We start from the raw sequence: 22,152 nt of genomic DNA, 5'->3' as shown, positions 1-22,152 counted from the left end.
CATTAGGAACAAATTTTACATTTATGTCATTTTTCTACTAATGGTACTTAATTATCAGTTATTTTTTATTTTACTTATGTAGCTCTGAACATTTTAAACTATAAAGGGATAGAAGATACCTTAAAAATATGAAAGTTGATTAAGTTATTCTATTCATTTATTTTTCATAGTCATGCTGTATCCTGAGAAAAGCTATTGAGGTTCACTAAAAAAAAAGTGTTGTGTTATATCCTTTTCTTTTTATAAGCTAATAATTTTGCAGAATTATCTAATGCTTTTGTTCTAATCAATTGGTTGATTTTATTGTCACTACATTTAATCATTTATATAAACATGTATTAAGTACCTATTATAATTTGTAGAAATAAGGGACAGCTAGATGGCGCAGTGGATAAAGCACCGGCTCTGGAGTCAGCAGGACATGAGTTCAAATGCAGCCTCAGGACACTTGACACTTACTAGCTGTATGACCCTGGGCAAGTCACTTAACCCTCATTGCCCCCACCAAAAAAAAAAATCTTGCAAAAAAAACAAAACAAAAAACATAATTGATAGAAATCAGCCCCTGTCCTCAAGGAGCTTAAATTCTACCGGGTTAAAAAAAAACGTGAGTACAAGTAAATACAAAATTATTTCAGTGAGGGAAGCAGCACCAACTGGGCAATCAGCAAAGGCTTCTTGTAGGAGGTGTCTGGAGCTGAGCCTTGATAGATAAGAATTCCAAGAAGCAAAGGTCAGGAAAAAGTATTCTAGCTATGCACTGTTGTAACAGAGGCACAGAGATAGGAGATAGAATAAAGATATGTAGACAGTTTGATGCCAAAGGAATTCATATCTTAACATTGAAGCAATAGAAAGCCACTGAAACTTCTTGAGCAAGCCAGTGACCCTTTCTATTAGGAATATCTATTTATTTCAAAGCTGTGTGGAGCATGGATTAGAGAGGAAAAAAGGCTAGAGGCTGGAAAACTAGTTAATATACTAGTGCAAAATGTAAGAGGGTCCAAATTTGTCGTGTAAATAGAAAGAAGTGGGCTGCTAAGATAAGTCATTTCACTTCTCTGAGCCTCAGATTCTTCATTTGTAAGGTGAAGGAGTTGGACTAGATAACATCAAAGATCCTTTCCAAATATACATTTGTTATCCTTTTTGTGGAGGTAAAATGGACAAGACTTGAAACAAGATGAGAGAAAGTGAAGAATCAAAGATAACAGGATTCTGAACCTGAGTGACTGGAAGGATAGGAGTGCCCCAGATTGAGAAATAGGAAATTTTGTAAAAGGAGTCAGGATAATTAAGATAATTAAGTCTTTTTTGGTCATATCAAGTTGAAGATGTTTGTGGACATTTATGTGTAAATGTTTTTAGTAGTCAATGCAGCTCAGAAGAGAGACTAGGATTGGCTTTGTAGTTTTGAAAACCTATATAGGACTGATGAACTCAACAAAAGAAAGTGTAGGGAAGAGGTCAGAGCTCAGGGCTACCCCTGCTGATGATACGGGTAATGGTGACGGGCAGTAAATGGAATGTTAATCCAACAGAAGAAAATTACAAGGATTTGTGAATGCATGTAGCTCAGTGCCTGCTACACAGTAGGCTCTATTTAAATGTTTATTCCCTTCCTTTTCCCTTAAGAAGATAACCTGAAGAGAACAGTGTCAGGAAAGCTCTGAAAGGCAAGGAGAGAGGTGATGGTCAGAAATGTTAATGTTTCAGAAGTCTGACTAGAAAGGTTGGACTTAATGAAGGTAGAGAAAAGTCCATGGGATTTTACATTTAAGATATCATTAGTAAACTTGAAAAGAGCAATTTCTGCTCACTGTTGAGATCAGAAGCCATAGGCATTTAAAAATATTTGAGGGGGCCAGCTAGGTGGCGCAGTGGATAGAGCACTGGCCCTGGAGTCAGGAATACCTGAGTTCAAATCCGGCCTCAGACACTTAATACTTACTACCTGTGTGACCCTGGGCAAGTCACTTAACCCAATTGCCTCACTAAAAAAATATATATATATATTTGGAGGATAAGGCGAGATGCAATGAATATAAATACATCTTTTCCTAGAAGTTTATATGTGAAAGGGAGAAGGAATAATATGGAAATATCTTAATGAATGGCAGGGTCAGTAGGGGTTTTTTTGTTTGTTTGTTTTTAGGGTGGCATATGGTCTAAGCAAATTTTATAGGTAGCAGGAAGATAGGGTTATTTAAGAAACAAGTTCTCAAAGGAGATAGAATCAAAGGCCCAAGTAGAGGGGCTGGCCTCAAACATAAGATTGTAAATATGAGATATAGAATGGGAGAGCACAGTGCAGAGAGGGAGTTCATTAATGATTGCCTCTAGCTTTTCAGTAATATATTAAGAAGAGGTGCTTTGCTAAGAGAGATAGAAAAGAGTGGGAATGATGTCAATGACTTAAGAAAAAGTTTAAACAAACTTTGGTATGGGAGAGTGCCATAGAGAGTCAATCAGGTTCTAGTACAGGTTACCTTTTAAAATCTGGGTGACATTCCAACTGTAATTTGGATGTTCAAGGGCCTTTAAATCTTTACTTGATTTCTTGTATATGTGAAACTGGAAAACCTTACTCAAAAAATAGAAATCCTTGGGAGGGCAGATGGGAAGGGAGCAGTAAAAAGCAAAACACTTTTGAGGAGGGATGGGGTGAAAGAAGATAGAAAATAGAGTAAATATCAAGGGGAGGGAATACGATGGAGGGTAATACAGTTAGCAATAGTAACTGAAAGAAATGATGAGCAGGATGATAATCAGAAGGATGGATGAAACATGCAAACCATCAACAGAGGAAAGAACTGATGGTATCTAAATACAGATTGAAGTATAATTGTATTTGTTAGTTCCTCTTTTAAAAAAATAGAAATCCTTGATATTATGTCTTTTGTTATTCTTTAATGGTTTCAAATGAAATTTCATGTGAAAAGAATTTGTTCTATTTTCTAATAAATACTAGATAAACTACTTCTATTATACAAAATTTGTATCAGTAATCTTATCCAATGTGTTTGTATTTTATATTAGTTCTGATATGTAAAGAGACCCTATATTTTGTGCTTGTACTATGTTTAACAAGCTGTAACAATTAAATGCATGTTAAATACAGTTCCTAATCTTTATAGATCATTTAAAAATTGAATTGACTTTAATCTTTACCTCAACTTTTCTTTGCATTTTAGATTAAAGAATCTATTGCTGGGGAAATCAGGCGTGAAATTGTCAGTGGACTTTAGCAGCAGTCTCTTCTTCAAGTAGGACTGCTAATTCGAGACAAGAATAAATAGCCATGAATGGGTATTACAGGTAAGTTTTTCTAGATTTGCTACAGAAACCTCAATTTAAAATGGAAGCACTGGACTTCAGCTACTATTTTCATAGAAATTAAGACATATAATAGGAATTTTTATTTATTTTTATCTAATAATAATAGGTAAGAAATTATCTAGAAGCCTTTACAAATCAACTATAATAGATTAAAGAGAACTGGCCAGATTTTTTTTTGTTGTGTATAATTTTGTCATATTGACTTATTGCTTGAAATGAATGACCTTCAACATTTTGGACACTGATAAAGTGGTGTGGTAATTGTATATGCTATAATAGGATTTGACTTCTGAAGTTTTATTTGGAGATCAGACATAAATACATTTGTAATGTCTTTTTCAATTACAGTTTCCTTCTTAGAATCCTGTCTTGTGCATTTATACCTAGGCATATCTGAATTTGTCAAAAAGAAAAGTATTTTATTCTATAAACATGGGACATTTAATAATTTATTGATAAAGATAAATTTTTCACTATAATGTTTGACAGTGTAGAAAAATATGACACTGGGAAATTTCGCTCCTTCTCCCCCCTTACTCCCTAAACATCACATACACTGTACAAATATAATGTGATAGAGTATAAGATAATTATAAGAGTGCTGGGTGGGGGCAGCTAGGGTGGCGCAGTGGATAAAGCACTGGCCCTGGATTTAGGAGGAACCTGAGTTTCAAATCCGGCTTCAGACACTTGACACTTACTAGCTGTGTGACCCTGGGCAAGTCATTTAACCCTCATTGCCCCACAAAAAAAAAAATAAATAAATAAATAAAATAAGAGTACTGGGCTTGGAGTCAGGAAGACCTGTTCTTAAATCCCACCTCTCACTAACTTGTGAGCCTGGATAAGTCTTTTAATCTCTGTGTGCAACAAGCAATTCACTAGTATTTAGCTACTGAATCATAGAAATCATGCGCAATTTGAAACATATATAGGTGATGGAATCTCACACATCCTTCACATATTCACTGATAACACTTACAAAAAAAGTCTTTCTAATGACATTTTGAAAAGTATTTAATAACTTACAGAAAATTAGAGGGATTGCTATTTTGACAAATATAAATATGGTGCTGTTATATATTTAAATGAAGTCTAGATTATATTGTATTTTTAAAAACCATATCAAAGTAATAAAGGGATTATATTTAATCAATTATTCATAGACATTAAAATGCTTGGGCTCAGAACAAATACTAGAAAGGAATATTTTTTCCAAGTGGTTAATGATTTTTAAATATTAATATTTGAGAGAAATAGTAATAGTCTCTCTTCTCCTTTTTTTCCCCCAAAGGTTGATGTGGACCAGATTAACTATGGACTTTTGGAATTATGATGGTGTACACTGGTGGAGGTGTCAAGTTATCTTTTACTTGTACTTCAGGAGACACTATTGCTGCTGAGACAGGCTACTGTATACAATTTATAATGTTTATTTCTTCTGTGCATATCTTATTTTTTTAACCATACATAGAAATTTTGGCACTTTGTAGAATTATTGGCTTTTCTAAACCATCAAGACTGTGGCAATTTAAAAAAAAAAACACCTAATATTTATTTGTATGTCTTTTTTTTCCATTCATTTCCCTGTGTAAAATTATATTTTCAAACTTGAAGACTTCCAGACTTAACAGACTTATAAATAACATATTTCTTTTGTCTAGCTTCTTAAAACACTGACCTCTGTGAGGTATTTACTGTGCAATAACTGATTCATTTTTGAGAGCTTGAAACAACCAATGATTTTTTTTTCCCGTTGCTGTTACTTATCGCCACTCCCAAGAAGAAGAAAATATTCTTTTGTAAAAATTGCTATGAATTCTTGGGGAAATTACCAGTAACAGTATGTTTAGAATTAATGAAATAACCTAAAACTACTTAAAGTTCTTACACTGTAAGCCTTATCTCTGCACAAAACAATTAAACCTAATTTTATTATGCTTTCATAGTATTCTTTTTTTAATGTGCCTTATTTTAAACACTATGCATTTTTTTTTGCATTGGCCATAGTATTGTATTATATTAAGAAAGAAAAGTTTCCTTTTCTTTGTCTCAGACAAAATAAATCAATGCTGTCAAAATAATGGAACTCATGACATGATAGAAATGGATGGAGGGAACAGTTGTTTTGTGGAAAAATGAAAGTAATTTAGATTTTTTTCTGCCCCACAAATGATTTTATTTCAGTTTTTATGATAAAAAATACATTCTAATGGGGGAAAAATGAAATAAAAGGGGCTATTGTGTGGTTTTGTATGTGGTCAAATAGATGTGTAAAGTAGCATGTGAACATTTGTTGGAATTCTGTGTTTATAACTTCCAATTCTATTAATTTTTTGAGTTTAAATTCTTAATAAAAAAATAGCTGAAGTAATAATATTCTTTAAAAGAAGTATATCTAAAAAGTTTATAAATGTTTGGATTATCACACAAGCTGATTTCTTAAAAAAATATTAAAACAATAAAGTATTTATTTTGCCTAATTTTTTTAATTTGTTTTCCTAAATTTGTTCGTTTTCCTAAAACTACAACTCTATGAACTTAGGCTAGTTATGAGAGGTAATTTCTTGACTAGATGTACATAAGCTACTCTTCATCAGAACTGAAGAATATTTTTTAAAACAAAGTTTAGGAAGAGACCACCCTGGAGGGAACCCCACACACTGATTTCTTTAGGGCTCACCCAGCTCTTCTGTCTCTGATGATAACCATCTGAGCCTAAATAATTCTCTTAGGAGCCTATTATCACAGCTAGAAAGAAACATTCCAAGTTTAAGTCTTTTTTAGGTTGTTTAACTTCTCAATTATTGATTCTAACACATGCCAACAATGCACAATATAAACTTTTTTCCTTTTTGTTTTATCGAAGTTTCTTTTCACATCACACTCTTTTTCTAGTATACCTCTCTTATGATAAAGAAAAATATCAATCAAAGCTAACTGGGAAAATAATCTAGTGATAGAACATGTGCCCTTCTGCACCTATGGTTCCACAACTTAAATTTAAGTACCTTACTAACAATGATAGAACCCTGAAAGAGCTTAAATGCTTAATTTTAATGTACCATTTCTTCCAAACCTACACACAGATAAATATGCATGGATCAGTGATAGAAAATAGGAAAAAAAAAAAAAACCATCAAGAATGTTTGGTCCTATCTAGTAGTCAATGGTATACAAATAACTTTTTTTTTCCCCTCAAGAATCTATTTCATTAAATAATAATGGAGTTGAGGTTTCTATCCCTATAACACTTCAGACCTTTCTAATAGATTTTTTCTTTCTTTCTTTCTTTCTTTTTTTTTTTTTTGTGGGGCAATGAGGGTTAAGTGACTTGCCCAGGGTCACACAGCTAGTACATGTCAAGTGTCTGAGGTCACATTTGAACTCAGATCCTCCTGAATCCAGAGCCATGCTTTGTCCACTACACCACCTAGCTGCCCCAATAGATTTTTTATTGCTCTGCTATGCTGTATCAGGTAATATGTAGATGTTTCAGGGGCTACCTTAAAGTTTAAGACATGATTGTCTAGTTGGAGAAGCAGTATATATGTACACACCAAAAAAATAGCTCTATAAAGCAATATATAAGTGCCAAATGAAGTGGTCTAGACAAAGCTGTAGGAGTTTGAGAGGGATTATTTTGTCTAGAGGTGATTGGATAAGGTTTTGCTAAGGATGTGAGACTCACTTTGCATTAGAATAAATTAGATAAAGTATTTATTGAGGGTTTACTTTGGCCCTGGCCTAAATTCTGGAAATAGAAATACAAAGTATATTCTCAAGGAGTTTATATTCTAAGGGGGAAAGATAACACATACAAGGGATGGGGAAAGGATAGACAGTGCAGAAGGCAGTGAGAATGAATGAATTGAGTTAGAAATGTGGGTTCTTCCTCAAGGGGAGCTTCTGAGGGTGAACCCACAAATGTAGGGTGAAGAAAGGCATCTCAAACATGAGAAGGCTACTGGGAAAGAGGTGGAAAAGTAGCCTGTAAGGTCAGGAGATAAGACAGAGAAGTGTTGAAAGATGGATAAGCTTCATATAGTCAGCAGGGAGTTAATTTTTAGCAAAAGATATAGGAACAGGAAAGCATCAAATGTGGTTTTGGAGGCAAGTAATCCAATGAATGTGAAGCAAGGGGTGGGTGGTATGTGGTTCAGAGGGGTGGTCTGACTAGAATTCTGGGGCTAAATTGTGGAAAGCCTTGAGTGTTAGGTTAAGAAATTTTAATCCTCTAGACATTGGGAAGCCATTGAGGGTTTTTAGGGAAGCAGAGACATGTGGCATTATCAAAATGGTTTCAAGAAAATTAGTTTGATGATGTATAGGATAGAATGTATACAGAGAGACTGAGGATATGGTGAACAATTAGGAGTCTATTGTAGCTGTTTATTTTTTAGATGATAAAAGTTTAGGTTCTAGAAATGAGGATGAAATGGAATGCAATGGATAAAAGAATGGAGAGATTTGGTGACCAACCAGATATGAGGGATAAGGAAGAGGAGCAGTCTTCCTTTTTCCTCAAAATATGGGGGAATAAAGCCACATGTCTCAGAAATGTGGCTGGAACGTATTTCCAGTAGTTAGCAAAGGGGACCAGAATAATCCCTGTTACACATACAAAGATGTAGCATTTGAGTTTTAATGGCATTCAAAATGTGTTGTTAGGATTTCATGTGTCATTAGCACAGCCATTCTAGCACAGCTTTCTATTATCCATGAATAGTCATGTAAATTAGACTCTCCCTCACTTCCCACTCATTTCTCATTCCACTATACCTTATTATTTTACGTGGAATAAATTGTTTTTGTTCAGTTGATTTTCTTTTTTTTTTTGTGAGGCCATTGGGGTTAAGTGACTTGCCCAGGGTCACACAGCTAGTAAGATGTGAAGTGTCTGAGGTCAGATTTGAACTCAGGTCCTCCTGACTCCAGGGTTGGTACTCTATCCACTGCCGCACCTAGCTGCCCTGTTCATTGATTTTCAATCATGTCTGACCTTTTGGGACCCTATTTGGGTTTTCTTGGCAAGGATACTGAGTGGTTTGCCCATTCCTTCTTCAGCTTATCTACAGATGAGGAAACTGAGCAAAAAGGATCAAGCTAGTAAAGTATCTGAGGCCAGATTTGAAATGAGAAATATGAGTTCTGACTATATGCCCAGCACTCAATGCACTCTGCTGCCTAGCTGCCTCAAACTGTGTGTGTGTGTGTGTGTGTGTGTTGGGGGGGCGGGGTCAGGGCGGGGTGTAAATGGTAAACATTGAGAATGCAAACTAAAAACAAAAGAAAACTAAACATTTTCTCCTCATGACTTGTAATGGGGGGAAATGGGGTATGGGTTGGGGTTCTTAGGAATTCCTCTTTAAAGAATTACACCCTCTTGCACGCAAAAAGTAGTTAGAATAAGGTGGTAGTTTATTTAGGAGCAAGGGAAGGGAAGGGTGGGGGGAGGGAAACCATGAAAGAAATCCTTGGACTTCTCATGGGGAGATTGGCACAAAGCACATGGCTCAGAGGTACCAAATCTCCTTGAACAGGAGACTGGCAGGTGCTTTTATAGAGGACTGATTGGGGTGGACCATCTGCCTGTGAAAAGTTCCTTTAGTGTGGGAGGACCATCCCCCACTGGTAGTGCCTAGAGGAATTGGGTGAGGGGTGGCTATGGATCCCTCTTCAGAACACAAAGGCCGAAGCCACACCCAAATTTATCTCCCCAGGGTAAAGGAGGCCAGAATGAAGGATAGGAATCCGAAGCTAGCTCAGTCTGATTTGGTTCTGCTTATCTCTCTAGGCGTATCTGTCCTCTGGTTTAGTTTCTCAAGGAGAAGATTCCTCGGTGCTCTGCACCCCATGACAACCTGATAGAGAATGATATACCATTAGGAAGCAAAGAAACGGGTCTTGAAGCCAGGATGACCTGGACACAAGTCCTACTTTTGACATAATCTGACTGGTGCAGTTAGATGGAAGAGTGAGTAGAGTGCTAAACCTAGAGTGGAAGACTGGTTCAAATCCCAATTCAAGACACTAGATATTTGACCTTCGACAAGTCATTGTCAGCCTCAGTTTCCTCATTTGTAAAATAGGAAGTAATAATGTCACTATCTCACAGCATTCTTGTGAAGATCAAATGAGATAAGGTAAGAGAGTTTTAGCCCCAAGTAAAAGACCATTTTATTCTAATTGGACTGTGTGCAAGAGTTGTAATTCTTTACAGAGGAATACCTAAGGACCCCCCACCACCTATTTTCCTGTGACACTATTATGTGAGTGACCCCAGGCAAGACATAGTCTAGTCAGGCAGCTGTGAGCTGGGAAAGTTTTGTCAACTCCAAAGATTCTGACTAATCCAGTGAGGACTTGGGTTCCCCTTCCTGTTAGTGATGATAATCGCCAAAGTAAGAAATTCTACTTCATGCCACTTGGCCCTTACTTAGAAACTCAGGAACTCTTGAGATCTCAAACTCACAAGAGTGGCCACTGAGACTAGGGATATCCAGTTTTTAGAAATCGCCCACGTTATGCTCAGAGGAAGGCAAAAGGAAAATAATAATGCCCAAGCCAAAGACTCCTTGAGGCCAGTGTACTAGTTCTATTTACCATGTGTACTAAGAAGCTATTTCTGCTGGAGTAAAGGATTTTGCTTGTGTTCCTCAGGGGTTTTCAAGGGACCCTCACTGGAATTTTCAGAGAGTTATTGTTCATTTAGGAGGTGAAGTGGAAAACTTTGAACCTGCGCAGGACTCCTACGTGTCCTCAGCAAATTAACTGGGGAGTGAAAAGACACATTTGCCACATCTCTATTTCCAGAAATGTCTCTGGCCTCCTATGGAGAATTGAGGCCTTCTCCCTTGAAGTGTTTCCCCCATTGTGGCTTGCACCATAGAAACACAACAAAATCCATGTGGCAAAATTCTGGTTGGCCTCTCACAGGCCAATTAAATATAAAATTAAAAATTAAAAATAAATTAAATTAAAAATTAAAACAAACAGCTCCTTCACCATAGTTGTTAAATTAGACAATCCCAATTATCCAGGCTCAATCTTGACTCCTTACTCTCTCACCACCTTTAGATCTGTTGTCAAATCCTGTCAAGTCTATCTTCTAGCTCCTTCCTACCTTTTCATTGTTATCAAACATTGTTCTCTAACACTGGCCTCCTTGCTGTTCCTCCCACAAGACCCTTCATTTCTGGACTGCTAGCATTGCTACAGGCTTGCCTTCAAGCCTGGAGTGCTCTCTCTTCTCTCCCAACTCTCCTGGCTGCTTCCCTGGCTTTCTTCTAGTCTTCTGCTTAAATCCTGTCTTCTCCTAGAAGCCTTCTAGTTTCCTCTACTATGTATACACTATTTACATAAACAGTTGTTTGCCTAGCATCTCCATCTCCAAATGGGATTGTAAACTCCTAACGACAGGGAAGATGGTTTTTACCTTCCAATTTCTAGGGCCTAACACTAAGCTTGGCTGGTTGTTAACTGTCCAAAGTATAGACTCAGCTTTATTGTTATTTCAAAGAAGTGAGTAGAGACCAAACATTTCCCATTTCACACACAAATACCACTACTGCAGTAAGACTGGGAGGAGCCTTCTTTCAACAGTACTCCCTGAGGCAATGGGGTGATGGCTATCAGCAATAAAGAGCTCAGAACGACACATTCTTCTGAATTGAGCCTTTTCCAGTTTGGGGAAAATTTTTCAATCCCCAAAATTCAATTCCTTGTAGCTGCTTTGAAAATAAACTGAATTCTCAGAATATACTCTGGAGACTAGAGAAATAACCAAGACGCAGGACAACACAGCTAATGGGCCCAAAAGACAATTTGCAGCAATCATCTTAAATGGGGAGTTCTTAAGGACACAGAATATAATTCAGATCTCTATGTTCTTAATGTTCAAAGGCAGTTTCCTAATTTTCCTGTTGTCATGGGGCGCAGAGCACCCCAGAATTTCTCTGGGGCACACCAAGGAATCTTCTCCTTGAGAAACTAAACCAGAGGACAGATAACACTTACAGAGATAAGCTGAACCAAATCAGACTGAGCTAGCTTCGTATTCCTACCCTTCATTCTGGTCTCCCTTACCCCGGGGAGATAAAATTGGGTGTGGCTTCGGCCTTTGTGTTCTGAAGAGGGATCTGTAGCCACCCCTCACCCAATTCCTCTAGGCACTACCAGTGGGGGATGGTCCTCCACTCCTCACCCAATTCCCCCAGCTACCACCAGTAGGGGATGGTCCTCTCTCACTAAAGGAACTTTTCACGGGCAGATGGTCCCCCCCATCAGTCCTCTATAAAAGTACCTTTCAGTCTCCTGTTCGAGGAGATTTGGTACCTCTGAGCCATGTGCTTTATGCCAATCTCCCCATGAAAGTCCAAGGATTTCTTTCATTGTTTCCCTCCCCCCACCCTTCCCTTCCCTTGCTCCTAAATAAACTATCACCTTATTCTAACTAAGTTTTGTGTGTAAGAGGGTGAAATTCTTTAAAGAGGAATTCCCAAGAACCCCAACCCCATACCCCATTTCCCCCGTTACACTGTGATGGAGTATACCTCATCCTAAACAACCATCATCTTTACATACATCTCTTTTTTTTTTTTTTGGTGAGGCAATGGGGGTTAAGTGACTTGCCCAGGGTCACACAGCTAGTAAGTGTCAACTGTCTGAGGCTGGATTTGAACTCAGGTACTCCTGACTCCAGGGCTGGTGCTCTATCTACTGCACCACCTAGCTGCCCCTCTACATACATCTCTAAAAGCACCACCAGAAGTATATGTGAGGGATTGTCTGGGCTCATTCTCCCCTGCATTGTCCCTTCAATGAGATTAATCTGTTTCAGTGTTGCAGGACTACACTAATTGTTGTAAGCTGTATTTGACTCAGACCACTTCCTTGGTAATTTAGACCTACTATAATAATTTAGACTACAATAATAATAAGAGCAGCTAGGTGGCCTAGTGCATAGAGGGCTGGGCCTGGAGTCAGGAAGATTCATCTTCCTGAAATCAAATATGGCCTCAGACAGTGGTGGGGAAGTCTTGAAACCTAGATGGGGGGAGGGGGTGTAGCTCACCCAAAGAATAGGAGGTTCGAGGGGCAGCTAGGTGGCACAGTGGATAGAGCACTGACCCTGGAGTCAGGAGGACCTGAGTTCAAATCCAGCCTCAGAAACTTAACACTTACTAGCTGTGTGACCCTAGGCAAGTCACTTAACCCCAATTGCCTTAGGAAAAAAAAAAGTGTCATGGGGTGCAGAGCACCCCAGAAGTTCTCTGGGGCACATGAAGGAATCTTCTCCTTGAGAAACTAAACCAGAGGACAGATAAGCCTAGAGAGATAAGTGGAACCAGTTTGGACTGAGCTAGCTTTGGGACCTCCACCCTTCATTCTGGTCTCCCTTACCCAATTCCTCTAGTCACTACCAGTGGGGGATGGTCCTCCACTCCTCACCCAACTCCTCTAGCCACCACCAGTGGGGGATGGTCCTCCCTCACTAAAGGAACTTTCCACAGGCAGATGGTCCACCCCCATCAGCCCCCTATAAAAGTACCTGCCAGTCTCCTGCTCGGGGAGATTGGTACCTCAGAGCTGATATGGGGAGAAACCGATAGGAGAATGCATGTGGGTTCTTAGGATTCCTCTGTAAAGAATTACACTCTCGCACAAGACCTAATTAGGAATAAGAGAACAGGTTTATTGGGATACAAGAGAAACCGGCCGGGAGGAAGGTTTTGCCAGAACAAAATGCTTTCCTCCCCGGCTAACTTGTAGGGTGCCATTTTATAGGGTTTAGATGGGGTGGGTAAGAATCTCTTATTGCATGAGGGGCTGGTGGTCTTCCCGAGTTGCGCTGGGGTAGGAAGAATCTGGTGGTGGGTGTCAACTTTGTCCTGATGGGTCTAAGCAGTCTGCTGATGGGCGGTTCCAGGTGGTCTTCTCCTGGATTACCTCATCCAGATGCTTAGGATGACTGGAATGTAGGGTGATGGTCCTGGAGCATGCTCAGTTCGATCTGTGTGCTTATCTCCATTAGGTGCGTGCGTGTGTGCGTGTGTGTGTGTGAGTGTGTGTATGTGTGTGTGTGTCCTTGATTGTGTTCAAGGAGAGGCCTACTTGATTTCAAGGGAAAACCCCTGAGGTTTCAAGGAAAAAATTCCTTGAACCCCCCAGAGAATTGTTGGGGTGACCGGGGCCCATAATCCTCTCATGACAGAGCCATGTGCTTTGTTCCATACCTATCTCCCCATGAGAAGTCCAAAGATTTCTTTCATGGTTTCCCTTCCCCCCCTTCCCTTCCCTTGCCCCTAAATAAACTACCATCTTATTCTAACTGCTTTTGTGTGCAAAAGGGTGTAATTCTTTAAAGAGGAATTCCTAAGAACCACCCCACCCCTACCCAACCCGTACCCCATTTTCCCCCATAACAAAAGAATAGGGGGTTCATCACAAATCTTGTAAAATAAAAAGAGATTTATTAGGAAAGAGGAATATATGGCCAGGGACAGATCACTATGGAAAGCTGTCCCCAGTAAGAGAAGACCTGTTTTTTTGTATCTTTACAAAACAAAGAAGGGGGCGGGAGATTACAAAGCAACTGGGAGGGAAATGCAAACAACAAGGAGGGGAATTTTGTAATAATGGGGGCATCAGTAAACTATGCAGCACCCATCCATATCTTGCATTTCATCTTGTAGATCTTGATATTGCTCATCAGCTTACCAGTGTCCTGCTCTGCAACACCTTATTCCTGGAGGTGAGAGACACCCTTGGGAAGAGTTTTAAGATTCCCTTGGGTATTCAGATCTTTAGGTTTCTTGGGGGTCCCACCGCATTCCATGACATTAGTAGCTGTGTGACCCTGGGCAAGTCACTTGTTAACCCTGGAAATTAAGGAAACAATCAATATAGGAGAGAATAAGGTCTTTAATCAGGGCAGGAGAGCTATAGCACGTGGTATCTCAAAGCTTGGGAAGCTAGGAATACCTAAAGATGGGAAACAAGGACAGGGTTTTATGAGTAACAGAAACCGTGGGAACTATGAAACTACCCTTGGGAAAGGTAAGTTTCTCACTGATAGAAACTATTTAATGTAAATGAATCTTTTTACATACTAAGGTAAAGTCCAGGAAGTAAGCTTGGGAATCTTTGGGAGGGGATAGTTTGTTTGGGGGAGATCCATAAGCAATCAAGAGTCTGGAAATGACAAAGACTGGTCAGCCCAAGGCAATTCATTTGTCTGGGGAAAAGGGGACTGGGTGGGGAATCAGTTCTCAGTAAATCTTGCAGTTCTCACACTTAACCCTGTTTGCCTCAGTTCCTCATCTATAAAATAAGCTGACATGAAAATGGCAAAACCACTCCAATATCTCTGCCAAGAAAACTCCAAATGGGATCATGGAGAGTCAGACACAACTGAAAATGATTCAACAACAACAACAATTAACAATAACATTAGCAATAATAGCATTTATTTAGTACTTTAATGTTTACAAATGCTTTACAAATATTATCTCATGTTATTTTATTAACAGTTTTGCTATTATGATCTTCATTTTTCAGATGAGGAAACTGAGGCATATAAACAGAGAGATAAGTGACTATGCTCTCCTCATTTAAGCAGGCCACAGCCTTCAGGGCCCCTACCCCTTCCCTTTTCCCCCTTCTACTGAACTGGCAGTTGCAGTTGCCTAGGGCAGATAACAAGAAGGCCACAAAATCCCCTTCCAGTCAGGAGTTGTCCCACAAGGACAATTTCTCCTCAGAATCAGGGAGATTAGTATACTAACCCAAACCAGTCCTTCTGTGTCCCCTAGTTAACCCCAAATTGCACTGTGCTTGCTTAATAAGCCTCATGCATAGTATGTAATACACCCCTGTGTAGAGATTTAACATTATAATTAAACATGCATCTTATGATCAGGGTGGGGGTATATGTTTAGGAGTTAATATGAAGTAGGAGTGTCACAAAGAATGTGCATCCGGAGAGATGAGAGGAGAGAATCTTTTCATTAGACACATAATATAAGGATTCGCTGTGATGAGCATGCCTTGCACAACTTCCTTGGAAGTGTGTGCCCTTTCTTGCAAGATGGTAATAAAATAGCCTTCTTGTTTTGCACCAGACCAGAAGTCCTGCCTCAGTTTACCTGTTTCTAGCATAAATCTGTTATGGTGGGAAAATGGGGTACGGGGTTGGGGTAGGAGTTGGGGTTCTTGGGAATTCCTCTTTAAAGAATTACACCCTCTTACACACAAAAGTAGTTAGAATAAGGTGATAGTTTATTTAGGAGCAAGGGAAGGGAAGGGTGGGGAGAGGGAAACCATGAAAGAAATCCTTGGACTTTTCATGGGGAGATTTGGCATAAAGCACATGGCTCAGAGTACCAAATCTCCTCGAACAGGAGACTGGAAGGTTACTTTATAGAGGACTGATGGGGGTGAATCGTCTGCCCGTGAAAAGTTCCTTTAGTGAGAGAGGATCATCCCCCACTGGTGGTAGCTGGGGAATTGGGTGAGGAGTGGAGGACCATCCCCCACTGGTAGTGCCTAGAGGAATTGGGTGAGGGGTGGCTACAGATCCCTCTTCAGAACGCAAAGGCCGCAGCCACACCCAAACTTAACTCCCCAGGGTAAGGGAGACCAGAATGAAGGGTAGGAATACGAAGCTAGCTCAGTCTGATTTGGTTCAGCTTATCTCTGTAAGTTGTTATCTGTCCTCTGTTTAGTTTCTCAAGGAGAAGATTCCTTGTGTGTGCCCAGAGAAATTCTGGGGTGCTCCTGCACCCCATGACAAATCTTAAGAATAATATTCAATTATAGCAGTTCTTTTTGTGGTGACTAAGAATTGAAAATCAAAAGGAATGTCCATCATATTGGGGAATGACTAAACAATCTGTAGTATATGATGGTGATGGAATATTATTGTGCTATAAGAAATGACAAGCAGGATAATTTCAGAAAGTACTGGAAGGACTTGTATGAATGATGAAGTGAGCAGAACCAGGAGAACATTGTACACAGTGTCATCAATATTATGTGTTGATCAACTGTGATAGACTTGATTCTTCTCAGCAGTATAATGATACAAGACAGTTCCAAAGGACTCATGATGGAAAATGCTCTCCAAATCCAGAAAAAAAGGACTGTGTAATATGGATGCAGATTGAACCATACTATTTCTTTTGGTTTTGGTGCTGTTGTTTTTCTTTGTTTTTTTTCTTTTTCTTTTTTTTTTTAGTGAGGCAATTGGGGTTAAGTGACTTGCCCAGGGTCACACAGCTAGTAAGTGTTAAGTGTCTGAGGTTGAATTTGAACTCAGGTACTCCTGACTACAGGGCCGGTGCTCTATCCACTCCGCCACCTAGCTGCCCCTGTTGTTTTTCTTTTATGAGGTTATCCTTTTTGCTCTGATTTTCTTTCACAGCATGACTAATACAGAAATATGTTTGATTTGATTGTACATATGTAACCTATATCAGATTACTTACTGTCTTGGGGAGGGGGGGAAGGAGAGGGGGGAGGGAGAAAAATTTGAAACTAGAAATCTTATAAAAACAAATTTTGAAAACTATCTCTACATGTAACTTGAAAATAATAAAATACTTTTATAATAAAAAAGAAATAAAGCTGGAAAGATATATGTATGTATATTTTTCTTTTATTTCTAGTCTAAGTTTCTATAGCCTGTCAATTTTATAATTGTTATATTCTTAGGCCTTCACAGCTTAGCTCCCTCTGTTCTCGTTATGGGTACTGATATGTGTTGTTTAAAATCTAAATGTGGGTTCTAATTGCCCCCCGCCCCAGTCTTGGGGGGGAAGCTGGCTAAAATCACTGATAAATTCAGTAAGAGTTTAGGCTTTTAAATATTTATTAAAGCTTGGATCTATTCAGTAAAGCCAGAGAAACAGAAACCTTTCCTTTCCTAGTAGCCCACGTGAAATTCTGCCACCAAGCCAATGTCCTGAACAACAAGGGGGACTCCTGTTCTCCATCTCTCCCCACGTGCCTCTTCCTCACCAAAAAAAAAAGGTTCCTTCTATGAGCTCTTGTCCACTTCCTAGTCCTTCAAGCTGATTGGTTGAGAGTGGTCTCTTGCTGTCCTCAGTAGTACACCAACATGTCACTCAGGGCCAGCCAGGTGTGGTCCCCATTCAATCATCCTTAAGTAGGTACTTAGTTTCTCATTCTCACCCAATTCAAACAATACTAAATCAATCAGGTGGGTGTCTGCCAAATTCCATTATTTTATCACAGATTACTGTGGGTAAGAGAAACTAGCATTCTGACTTGTAAGTTATCTATTAACTGGGGTCTGAATCCCTCTTAGACTTCATATCTGAATTAAAGCTTGGGTCTTAGGTTTTTCTGTTAACCCCTTTTTGCCTCCTAGATCACTATGACCACTACTACTGGTACCTAACACTTAGTTTTATTTAATTTTGTCAGGGGAGGCAATCAAGGTCAAGTAACTTGTCCAGCATTACAGAGCTAATAAATGTCTGAGGCCAAATTTGAACTTGGGACACCATCCTGGGTGGTGCTTCATCCCCTGGGCCACCTACCTTGCCCTATAGGATTCATTTTTTTTAAATTATGGTAATCAATATATCTACTAGGTCCTCAGAACCTGGGGGGGTGGGGTGGGAGTAGGGAACATCTGGGAACAAAATGGTCTGTCTACTCTTTTCTGGTGGTTGAATGAGTGTCACAATACTTATACCATGCACATTTCCTTAAATAAATAAATATAAAGTCTTAGGAAAAAATGGGGGGGGGGGGAGAGAGGGAGCAGCATAATAGTTGCCTTCAAGTATTTAAACCAGAGTCATAACAAAGGTAAAGTAAGAGAGGGACTTGCCCCAGTCTAGAAAAACTGAAAGGTACCCAAAAAATGTGGATCTACTATCTCAAACATAAAGTCATTAGAATGGAGGATGTGTGCAATTTTATATTCTTGCCTCAGGCACAAAATTGCTTAGTTACCCTTTAGATCTGAAGGGCTTCTTCCACTTTTGGAGGGGGGGTATAACTGGGAGTATTGGGTAGAATTTGCAAAGAGGTAGGTTTTGACTCAAGGTAAGAAAAACTTAGCAGCTAGAGATGTGTAAAAGTGAAATGGCTGGCTCCCTTTCTCCCCACCCTCAAGTAAAGGTTTCTTCTTGCTAGGGGTGTTCACAAAGGGTCCAGATCACCAATTGTTTGGTCAATTGTAGCAGTGCTTCTTTCATCAGGTGCAGGTTGAAAAAGATGATCTTTGAGATTGCTTTCAACACTGACATTCTGTGAGAGGAAGTTTACTGACATTCTGGGGAAAAAAGCACTTATCTGGGAAATGGCTGCTAGACCTGTTCCAGATCTGAATTACATCACTTTGAAGCCTGGACCCAGAGCTGTCCCTAAGCTACAGAGCAATGCTTCTAGGGTCCTTCACTGCTAGGAGGTGGGCAGCACAATGGAGTCCAACAGGTCAAGAGAAATTGTTCAGTTATTTCACCTGTGTCTGACTCTTCGTGACCCCATTTGGGGTTTTCTTGGCAAAGATACTGGAGTGGTTTGCCCTTTCCTTCTCCAGGTCATTTTATAGATAAGGAAACTGAGGCAATAGGGTTAAGTGGTTTGCCTAGGGTCACACAACTGGGAAGTGGCTAAGGGCAAATTTGAACTCAGGAAGAGGAGTCTTCCTGACTCCAGGCCCACTGCTTTATATATACGCTGTGCCACCTACATGTCTCTCATAAGAGGAATACTTGTGTAACTTGGTTTTGAATTGGAGCAACCTTGAAAAGTAAATGAATATAGCATCAGTAGATTTTGAACCATAAAAGACTTTAAAGGGTTTCTAGCCTAAATCTTTCTTTTTATAAAAAAGGGAAACTGAGGACCAGAGAAGTTAAGTGACTTAGCTAAAGCCACATATCCTGAAGCAAAATTGTGAAGTAGGTGAAATTTGTTCAGCTTTTAGCAAGCAGTATGTTAGAGAGATGTCAGAAGCTCAACAGCTCTGGTCCTTAAAGGCTTTTTGGAAGCATCCCAGTGCCTCCCTTTAGGTTGTCTTCTTTCAAAATATATGTGTGTTAGCACTTTTATTTTCCTAGACTTCAGGGTTTATACAAACAAAAATGATGGAATAGAATTCAACTCAATCTATTTAAGTATATAAAAGAAAGACAATCCTTACTTCAGTTCTGAGAAGTGCTGGCCTACCCTTAGCAGTCTTCCAGGTGGATTCTGGTGGCATTCTGGTCTCTCAGCGACTTACAAAGATCCTTTAGCTTCCTCTGGGCAGGGCTACAATCAGTGGTGTCCTTATACATTGGCCTTCGTGGTTACCAGGTAGTACTATTTCGAGAATGACCAGGAGATTTCTTACAGAACTAAAAGGCATTGGTGAGCCTCAGGAGAAGCTTGAAGATTGTGCCACTTGGTTAATCAAATGGAGGCTTTGAGCTACTTGTGACTTGACATCACAAAAATGAAATACCTACAGACCAGGAAGAATGGACTTTAAACATGTACATTTAGTGAAAGGGAATGGACCAGTGATTCCATCGGTATAGGGAACTCCCAGGTGAGGAAATTCCCTCTGCCAATGATACCTCCTCTGCAATTTAATAATTTTAGGGAATTGCTAGAGCACTGAGAGGCCAAGGTCATGCCAAGGGTTGCACAGCCATTACTTGTCAGAGGTGGGACTTATCCCCAGGTCTTTCAGGCTTTGTGGCTAGTTCTCTATCCATCCAGGGATTAAAATATGGCTCACAGATAGAAAATATCTATGAACATATTGTCTCTCTTGCATATCGATTTTAAAAAGATGCTATAGGGGGAAGTTAGATGGCGCAGTGGAAAAAGTGCATTAGCCAATAGGCAGAAGAATATTCTGGGACACTGGACTAGGAATTTGCAAGCAAGACAGTTAATAAAAACATGGCACCTTTTTTCTTTCTTTAAGGCAGAGTTAAGTGACTTGATGAGGATCACACAGCTAGTGAGTGTCTAAGACCAACTTTGAACTCAGGTCCTCCTGACTCCGGGGCTGGTACTCTATCTATTGCACCACCTAGCTGCTCCCCAACCCCACCTTAAACATAATTATTATTTGTTCATTAGAGATGAGTTTGTTCTTCATAAGGTGACCTACGGGCAACCCCAAACATTCTGATTCGATAGAATTGATGAGCAAGCCCTTTTAGGAAGCCTCCATTGTCTGTACTGTTTCATCCAGCACTTCAATTTCCAGGGAAGTAACTTTCTCTGTAAAAATAGCAGTTGTCCCTTGCTCACACTTGTACCTGCCAAGTGTGCTTCCCTTCTTGTGGGGAGTATCAAATGAATAGAGGAAGTCAAACTTGGTCTTTCTGATAACACAGAGATCTATGTTGCTCCCAGATTCCAAATCACTGAAGATCACAGCTCATTTAAATTTATCTTAAAATAGAGCCATTGCTGCCAATGATGACATGCCATGGTGACATAAGGCAATTTATCAGTTGATTCATGAAGTGTAGAGGTGAGATCCAGTAACATCTATCCCTCCTAAAACCAAGGATGAACCAATGTAACCTTGATACCAAAAAGCATCTGTTTAAGCATTTGATTAGTTATAACAACTCTGGGTAGACATTCCATGGAAAGGAAATGGAGCTCCAAGTTGGAAGAGATCAGTTGAGTTGTCATGTCAGTGTCTGCTGTTGTCCCACAACAGCAATAGATATTAGGAGATGTGAAATATATTTCTGTATTCTTCTTTCTTCCCAGAAGGCAAGAAGACATAGGTCAATGGTGATATAAGTGAGATTAGTAGATGGGTGATAAAAGTAGCATTGGCATATGGGTGACATAGATGACTGTGGCATATTTCTTAGGTGGCATTTGCCCATAAATGACATAGGTGGCATTTGGAGATTGATATCACAGGTGGTATTGGCAGTTAGGTGAAATTAAAGATATAGAAGACATTTGACAAGGGTACAATTAGCAGTTCAGTGTTAACATAGGTGACATTGGCTGGTAAGGGATATAGGTGGTCTTTACAGAGAGATAACATGAGTGGATTTTGCTAATATATGATGTAGGTGGTATTTGAAGATTGATGTCACAGGTAGTGTTGTCAGAGGTGACATAGGTGTTATTTTCTGATAGGTGACAGTGGCACCTTGATGACACAGGTGACAAGGAATGACATTAGCACAGTGGTGACATTTGTAGGTAGGTGACATGTACAGAGAGGTAACAAAAGTGACATTTATATTTAGGGAACATAGGTAACATTTACACATAAGTGAAATAGGTGGCATTTGCAGTTTTATTACCAGAGGTGGCATATGGAGATTGTCACAGGTAGCATTGGGAGATCGGTGACATAGGTAAGATTAGGATATAGGTGGCAAAAGTGGTATTGGCAACTAGATGAAATAAAAGACATTGCAGATATTTGACAAGGGTGCCATTAGCAGCTAGGTGTTCTAGAGCCAGCAACAATAGTCATGGAACAAGAGCTGCTTCTGGACAGGATGGAAGCAGAGTTAAGGAAGACATATAGAGCAAAGTAGTTCTCTGTGCGTAGTGAGGAGTGGGGCTGAGAAAAGTATGTCACCTATATGTTACTGTCATCTGTTTCACCAAGGTGCAAGTGTCACCACCTGTGTCATTGGTGTCACTAAGGTACCACTATCACCTGTGTCACCAAAGTGACACTGTAATCTGTGTCACCCATATCACCTGTGTTACCCACATCACCTGTGTCACCAACGTGCCATTGTCACATGTAGAAAGGTATGTCACCTATGTGTCAACCATCACCTGTGT

The 22,152-nt window shown here is 39.6% G+C and overlaps 1 protein-coding gene and 1 pseudogene across 1 annotated transcript in view; one reads left to right on the top strand and one right to left on the bottom strand.

Annotated features, from left to right (window-relative positions):
* Positions 1-5,811, top strand: part of ITPRID2 (ITPR interacting domain containing 2) — a 49,092-nt gene extending 43,281 nt beyond the window's left edge. The window contains 3 exon segments of the mRNA XM_043993609.1: positions 3,195-3,240; positions 3,243-3,318; positions 4,634-5,811. Of these exon segments, the coding sequence (XP_043849544.1) occupies positions 3,195-3,240; positions 3,243-3,295 (99 nt within the window). The 3' untranslated portion in view covers positions 3,296-3,318; positions 4,634-5,811.
* Positions 5,812-20,533: 14,722 nt separating this feature from the next.
* On the bottom strand, positions 20,534-21,117 carry LOC122747756 (annotated as a pseudogene).
* Positions 21,118-22,152: the final 1,035 nt, after the last annotated feature.

The sequence above is a fragment of the Dromiciops gliroides genome, chromosome 3 (assembly GCF_019393635.1).
Source record: "Dromiciops gliroides isolate mDroGli1 chromosome 3, mDroGli1.pri, whole genome shotgun sequence".
Taxonomy (NCBI): Eukaryota; Metazoa; Chordata; class Mammalia; order Microbiotheria; family Microbiotheriidae; genus Dromiciops; species Dromiciops gliroides.
The sequence above is the reverse complement of the archived record's forward strand: the minus strand, read 5'-3'. Positions and strand labels throughout refer to the sequence as shown.